The sequence below is a fragment of the Lepidochelys kempii genome, chromosome 6, assembly GCF_965140285.1.
Source record: "Lepidochelys kempii isolate rLepKem1 chromosome 6, rLepKem1.hap1, whole genome shotgun sequence".
NCBI classification, from domain to species: domain Eukaryota; kingdom Metazoa; phylum Chordata; order Testudines; family Cheloniidae; genus Lepidochelys; species Lepidochelys kempii.
The window spans coordinates 4,911,806-4,919,766 of NC_136385.1; the positions used below are offsets into that span (position 1 = coordinate 4,911,806).

At 51.7% G+C, this 7,961-nt stretch overlaps 1 protein-coding gene across 1 annotated transcript; it reads left to right on the forward strand.

The window, feature by feature from the left end:
* The first annotated feature begins 776 nt into the window (after positions 1-776).
* On the forward strand, positions 777-7,761 carry LOC140912350 (sulfotransferase 1C2). Its single transcript, XM_073346602.2, has 8 exons — positions 777-1,004; positions 2,301-2,570; positions 3,858-3,983; positions 4,053-4,150; positions 4,387-4,513; positions 4,965-5,059; positions 5,431-5,611; positions 6,242-7,761. Exons 2-8 carry the CDS (start codon positions 2,402-2,404, stop codon positions 6,352-6,354), a joined length of 909 nt encoding a protein of 302 aa, XP_073202703.1. The 5' UTR covers positions 777-1,004; positions 2,301-2,401; the 3' UTR covers positions 6,355-7,761.
* The last annotated feature ends 200 nt before the right edge of the window (positions 7,762-7,961 follow it).

Consider the following 7,961-nt stretch of genomic DNA (forward strand, 5'->3'; position numbering starts at 1 on the left):
GGAACGAAGAAGCATCTGGCAAAGATGTAGGAAGGGGAAACTACCCCCTAACCTTGCTCTAGCAGAAGCCTAGCTTCTCTAGCTAGCCAGGAGAAAAGCTGGCCCTGGCTCTTTCATCTCACTCATTTCTCTTTGGTTTCGGTGTCACCATAAAACAAGCACTGGTGTCCTGTGTCCCATCAGGAACTTCCTGAATTCCTTTAGGAAATGCCATCTAGGGTTCAGAGCAGGGGGGCTGGGAACAACCAGGACTCCTGGGTTCTATCCCCAGCTCTGGGAGGGGAATGGGGTCTAGTGGGTTAGAGCTGGAGGGTGGGGGTTAGCCAGGACTCCTGGGTTCTATCCCCAGCTCTGGGAAGGGAGCAGGGTTTAGTGGGTTAGCGCTGGGGGAATGGGAGCCAGGACTCCTGGGTTCTATCCCCAGCTCTTGGAGGGGAGTGGGGTCTAGTGGGTTAAAGCTGTGTGGGGAGGCTGGGCATTCAGAATATCTGGAGACTAGTCCTAGCTCACAGAGGAATTGGAGTCACAGTTCCTCCCAGAGTTGAGAACAGACCACAGGAGTCTTGATTTCCAAACCCCACTCTGATCCACTAGACCCCTCTCCCCTGCTTTAGCTAAATAAACCACCCTGCCTCTGTACGTCTGATCTGGGCTCTTTGACTCTTCCCGGCTTCGAGAAGGCCCATTCCATTCACACTAGCGCTTCCTGCGGGTGGAGGGACCACACCAGGGTTTCAAAGAACAGCGGCAGGACACTGCAGCAAATGGGGTGAGGAACAGAAACTGCTGAGTCATGGGAAACTGACCAACTTGGATTAAAAATGCCTCCTGCTAAGAGCCGCGCCCTGGCTTTGCCTAGCTGATCTAGAAGGAAACTTTGCTCCCCAGCAGGAGAAAGTTCAGTGTTCAGATTAAGCAGCTTTATAGACCCCGTGTGACCATTTCGGTCACCCATCGGGGGTGTGAAGGAGGCTGGATCAGCTTGTCAAGACAACAGGCGGAAGGTAAAAAGCTGGGGAGGTGTAGGAGGGAATCTTGTCTCAGAGCCACTAAAAAGCCAACAGCAAAATCCATACTTAAGGTTCTAACTTTTATGGCATAACAGGGGCCTTAGTTTTAAAGGTGTTATTGCAAGAGATGAACTGATCGCTCCCAGAGTTTGGTGATAATTGCGTACAGATTGGGATTCTCTGGTTACTACAGTTCAGCTGGGATCAATCAAATGAGCAAAATAAAAGACAGTTTAAGGCATGAGTGTAACCTGAGAAATGAGTGAGTCTGTTGAAGTCAGGACACCTGGGGTCTCTCTTTGCCACTGACTTGCTGGGCAAATTCTCTTTGTGAATTTCTCCCCTGGCTGGGCTGGATCGAATGGAGTTGGACGTCTCTGGGCCTTTACGCCCACATCTGCAAAACAGAGGCTTATTAATGAAATTATACACCGTATCTATGCTGTTTATATGCTCCGATTATCCTAGTAGCTGAGCACCTCACAATCTTTAATGTATTCACACTCAAACACCTCTGTGGGGCAGGGCAGGGCTATTATACCCATTTTACGGATGGGAAACTGAGGCACCAAGGGTACAGCTACACTGCAAAATAAACCCACAGGAGCAAGTCTCCAAGTCTGGATCTATATACACAGGCTCAAGCTACAGGGCTAAAAACAGCCATACACGCATTCCTTCTCTGGCTCTCAGTTGCACCCCCTTTGCTAGGCTCCAGAACCCTGGTGGGAATGTCTACATGGCTCTTTTTAGCCCCGTAGCACAGGCCCAAGTCTGTAGGCCCATGCTCTGAGACTCCCTGCTCTGTGTGTTTTTCTGCTGGGTAGGCATACCCAGACAGACTAAGTGATTTGCCCAAGGTGACACAGGAAATCTGGCAGTTGAACAAGGTCTGCTGAGGCAAAGGCTGCTGCCCTACCCACAGATCCACCTGTCCTCAACACTTCCTTGAAATGTACAAATGAAATAACTGTTTATTTTCAAACGCCAGCTTTCGGCTCAATTGTTTTGCTCTCTGATTGTGCGTATCAGTGTCCTGTCTTGATGCTTTAACGGCGGTTTTACTCAGTTAGCTTGGTGGAGTCAAGATCTGAGCCAGACTCGAATCCGACGCCTGCATCGCACACAGGTTGTTCTTTTTTCTTAACTCAGTTCAGACTGAAGGCCTGTTACTGCTGATGGGAGAAGGGGAGACCCCTTCTTATCTCTCTGATCCCCGGCTCGCTTTACAGGGTTGGTATCTAGGCACAGATTAAATGGAAGACAAATACTCTCTTGTTACTTTTTCAGCATCTCAGCCGGGACACTGGTGGGTGTTTAACAGTTGCTGTGCCTCACCCCAGAGGTGGCTGCATTTCAGTGCTGGGTGATCATCCAGTCTGCGATACACTATGTCCAAAGAACAGACTAAAGCGCTCACACCGGAAAAAGAGGGACGTCCAGAACTGGGCCAAGTGGAGGGGATTCTGCTCTCCCAAGCCACCTGTAATGAATGGCAGCGGATCCAGGGTTTCCAAGCCAGGCCCGACGATCTGCTCATCTGCACCTACCCCAAAGCAGGTGGGTGTTTGCTGAGGGGAAGGCTATAGAGAAAGTTAGGAGCCCTGAGACGGCAATGTACGCCCATTCCTGTGGCCGGGAGCATCATTAAAGGGCTTCTTCCGCTGTGGTGGGGAAGATTCAACAGGCTGCTCAAAGAAGAGCCTTGGAGGTGGTAGACGGCTGGTCAGGTATCATGCAGAGGAGTTTCCGGGTGGGCTACCTCTTAGATGGGAGATGCAGGGAAAATCCCCGGGTGCTGCAGGAAATAGCATTGGTGACTCAGTAGCAACCTAATACCCTAGTGTGGCACTAGGGGGCACCATGTGGCAGGGGATGGGGGGCTCAGTAGGGGACGCTCTCCCCTCACGCTGGCCCCAGCGTGGCATTAGGGGGCGCTGGGCTGCAGGAAGCGGGATGGCTGGGGTACTCTGGTCTTTAAATCAGTACGAAAACAACCTGACCAACATGGCACCTGGGGGCTGTGGGAGATGATGTCTTGGAGAAGATACACGGAGAATAATACATCCTTACCCCTTTTGGACCTGAGGGAACAGGGAATATTTAGGGTCCTGAGGGTTCTTTTGGTTAGAAAGAGAAACTGAGATTGGAATTGGTATTTCTTTGATGCAATTCTGTTTATTTACAAGGAATATAGAGAGTCCTCTGACCTGAACACAGCAGGGATCAAACCACAGGGGACTGGTTCTTTGCTTACAGTTCCAAGACTCTTTTCCAGCCAACCCTCCACCCAAAAGCTCTCGCTTGCTTAGCTTTGTTTCAGGGTCATGTTACCAGGGCTTTTTTGGCTGTCTCTGGGGCTTGATTGCTGCTGGCTTCTCTTAGACACACAGCTGCAACCAAGTGAGTCGCTCCCCAGCCTCCTGGATTTCCATTCAATCCAGTCTTTGAGCAGTGGCTTTCATTATCCGTCCCCTGGGTGGCTTTTTCCTTTGTTTTGGCTATCACTTAGCAAAAGAGCATTTAGTTGCTCCCTCATACAGGCTGAATGGAATATCCCTAGTTCTTATATAGCATTTTCTGTCATCACATCTCAAAGCACTTTGCACAGGAGGTTGGCATCAGTATCCTAATTTAAAGAGGGGGAAACTGAGGCACGGAGTGGGAACGTGACTTCTCCAAGCTCCCCCAGCTGGCGAGAGCCGGGACTAGAACCCAGGTCTCCCAACTCTGGTGTTTTATCCACTAGGCCTTGGTGTCTCAAGGCAGCCAGTAACCCCAATCTCCATAACAATATGGGCACAGCGGGTTTGGCTGGAAAAAACACTCCACTCACCTCCTTTCTAGGCACAACCTGGATCCAGGAGATAGTAGACATGATCCAGCAGGACGGGGACTTGGAGAAGTGCAAGCGCGCCCCTGTCCACAGCCGGCACCCCTTCATCGAGTGGGCTCGTCCGCCCCAACCCTCAGGTAGGTGCTGCTGGGGTGGGTGGGGTTGGTTCTTCATGCACAACATCTGAACCTCACTCCCACTTGCAGGTGTGGAACAAGCCGAAGCCATGCCCCAGCCACGGACCCTGAAAACCCACCTCCCCACCAAACTCTTGCCTCCATCTTTCTGGGAACAGCAGTGTAAGGTAATCCTTCCTCTAAGTGCCATGGCAGCCACTGCGCCCCACCCCAGAGGTGGCTGCACTTCAGTGCTAGGTGAGTGATCCCTGTGCAGGGCTGCTGTGTGGGTATTTCACAGCTGGGAACAGAGGTGTAAGGTAACCCCCGCCTCCCAAGCTTGAGCTTAGAGACCCCCCTTGCCCTGCAGCAATGACCCATAGCAAACCCCTCTCCCTCTGTCGTTCTTGCCCCGTCTACCCAGTTCCTGTATGTGGCTCGTAATGCCAAGGACTGCATGGTCTCCTACTACCATTTCCAGAGAATGAGCAAGGTGGTGCCTGACCCAGGCCCCTGGCACGAGTATTTTGAGAGGTTCATGGCGGGCAAAGGTGAGTTCAGCCCAGCTCCTTGGCTTGACATCCAGAACTTCCTCTTCCTGTTGTCCACCCTGGGGGGAGCGCCCCTGCTGGGAGTCACCCCACCCCCTCAGCCCTGGGGTCCCCCCTAGAGTATCCCACCCTGGGGAGAGCACTCCCTGCTGGCGAGAGCCCATGTACCCTTAGCTATGGGGTCCCCACTTAAGCTCCCAGCCTGGGCAAAGCACCTCCTGCTGGGGAGACACCCCACCCACACGGTCCCAACCCTGGGGTCCCCTCCCAGTGACTCCAATCCTGGGGAGATTGTCCCCTGCTGGGGAGACCCCATCTCTACGCTCTCATCTCTGGGATCCCCCTAGTGCCCCTGTGGTCTCGGAGAGCAGCCCCTGCTGGGGAGCCCCCCGCATTGCTCCACAGCCCCACCTGTGCTCACAGGGCCATCTCCCTGCTCTCTCCACTGCAGTGGGCTGGGGTCCGTGGCATGAGCACGTGAAGGGCTGGTGGAAAGCGAAGGACAAGCACCATGTGCTCTTCCTCTTCTACGAGGACATGAAGAAGGTGAGCGGCTCTGTGGGGAGGCTTCGGGGGGGCTGACCTGCAAGCCCCATAGGAGCTTTGAAACTGCAGCATCGGGGACTCTGCATGGGAAGGGAGGAGAAATGAACCCTTCCCAGCTTGTGTCTTTCAGGGGAACAGCAGATGGGATTCCAGTGCTATGAACTTCTCTGCAGCAGTGCCCTGCTCTAAATTCTAGGGCTGTGAGCTTCCCCACAGCTGTGTCCTGATTCAAGCTCAATTAACTTCCAGACAGTAGTGCCATCGACTGGCAGGGCCTCTAGTGCTGTGAGCTTCCTCGCAGCAGTGTCCTGTCAGTGCCTAGCAGGGACCCTAGTGCTGTGAGCTTCCTCAGAGCAATGCCTTCCCCACAGGACCCAAAGCGTGAGATCCAGAAGGTGGCCCGGTTTCTGGGGAAGAACCTGGACCAGGCGCTTCTGGAGAAGATCGTCTATCACACGTCATTTGACGTCATGAAGGACAATCCCATGGCTAACCGCTCTGGCGTCCCTCTGTCCATCATGGACCAGTCCATCTCCCCGTTCATGCGTAAAGGTAACCCGGTCCTTAGACCTGCCCCTGGGATGGGTTCCAGGGCACCCCCTGCTGGTGATGGATGTGTGACACCCCCTCCCCCGAAAGTAACACACTTCCGAGACAGGCGGTACACACCCTGTTCTTGCCTGGACCTGGGTTGGCTGTTAAGCTTCAGAAGGGCATTTAAAAAGGGGATTTGTGGTTTGGGTACCTCATGCTCCCATTCTCCTATATGAGTCACACTTCCTGGCTGGACAACAACTCCCATGAGACACCACAGTCTGCCCCTCCTCTTGAATGCATCCTGGGACTCTGGGCCATGGTGCATCATGGGATATGTAGTCTGGTTAGGAAGCCTGGGAGTCCAGCGTCCAAAGTTCTAGCCCTAGGTCTAGTCAGGACTCCTGGGTTCTCGCCTCAGCTCTTCCACCAACTCACTTCAGAAGGGCATTGAAATGTCGATAGAGGTTTGGGGCCTTGCCCTGCTTGGCTCACAGCCGTGCTCAGCAAGGCCTTGAGAGCTGTGAGCTTCCCCAGAACAGTGCCTTGGCAGCTGTGTTAGGCCTGGGGCAGATGCTGGCTGTGTCTAAAGTCCAAGCCCTTCCCCTCACACGGCGACTCCTGTCTCTGCATCTCTGTTGTCTGCAGGGTCTGTCGGGGACTGGAAGAACCACTTCACCGTGGCGCAGAATGAGCGCTTTGATGAGGACTATGAGGAGAAGATGACTGGGACCAATCTGACCTTCTGCATGGAGCTCTGAGGACCCTGCCTCTGAGCCTGGCAGGATCCACCCAGCCTGCTGCAGCCACCCCTGCAGGCCCCTGCATCTCTACCAGTCTCTTCCAAGGTGATGGACTTTCTGTCACGGACCATTCCCAGGCTCAGCCAAGCCCCAGGGCTTTTCTGTGGGGCAGCGGTGAGGGTTCTTCCATTGTATAACCCTGCCCTCTCTGTCCCATTTTCATCTCTTCTTCCCTTCCCATTCCCACCTACTGCTCCTTCCCTCCTCCTCACCCACCATGGCCCATCTTTACAACTGGCTGGAAAATGGGAGCTATTTCCTCCCATCACAAATGCTAATTTTTTTTGGCAAAAACCTGAATCCACACAATTTTAATTTCGAAATGCTGCCTCATGGGAGTTGTGGTTTGGGTACCTCATGCTCCCGTTCTCCTATATGGGTCACACTTCCTGGCTGGACTACATCTCCCATGAGAGACCACAGTCCTCCCCTCTTCTTGACTGCATCATGGGAATTCTGGGCCATGGTGCATCATGGGATGTGTAGTCTGGTTAGGTAATCTGGGAGTCCAGATTCCTAGGCTCTATCCATAGGTCTGGGAGGGGAGTGGGGTCTAGTGGGTTAGTGCACTGGTGGGCTGGGAGTCAGGATGCCTGGGTTCTATCCTCAGATCTTCCAACAACTCCAGAATTCTTTTTGATGATCAGGTGTTGAGATTAATTTGTTGATCTGACTTTGATTTGGCAATTGTCATTAATGCTGGTTCCCCGCCCCCCCCAAAAAAAAATCTTGACTGAAGACTTTTCCATCAATGGTGTATGGATCCAAATTGAAAGGTTTTGTTATCAGCTAAGCTTTTGACAGAAAAAAATCTCAACACAATTCTGAATCAAAATGGAGTATTTTGTTTTGACTTGCTTGTTTTGAATCAACTTATATTGTGAAAGATTAATTGTTGTGCTAACTTGATCATTTATCACTGAGTTATCAAAACATTCTGATCAGGTGGTGGGCAGGCTTCTGAATCAAAAATTTTCTTTTGAAATTTCCTTTCCATGAAAGCTGCAACTGCTCATCTGGATTGGCAACAAAATTCAGTAATAATAATTTAACTTTGGTCGGGCGGGGGTGCGGTTTGAAGTGGCTTTAATAAAATTCATAAAAAGGTACCGAGACACGCCCCATCCAGTAAGCAATCTGGGTCTGGGTGAATATCCTTGAAGGTCAGGGTGAATATCAGCTGATCAACCTAAAAACCTGACCTTCCCCTCTCAGTTAGTCTCTGTGTCTTACATAAGACAAATAATGGACAATGAGTGGACTGCAAAGCTTAGCCTATGGGTGACAATAAGTGATCTGAGTACACGTGATTTATTTTTTGCTATCAAGTGTGAAATTAATAAAATATGAATGGTCTTAGTTTAATCTCATTCTAGTTCTGTTTATGCTCACAATCTGCTGTTGGACAAATCCTAGGTAAAAACAGATGGTTTTCAGATTAACACCACCTCCCTTCTCCCTACAAGGTATTCTTGGACTCCTTCAGGTTCATCTTCACAGGCGGCCTACTAATGGCTCACTCATTTGGGGCTGAGGCACAGCTGACAGCGGAGTGGGGAACGTCG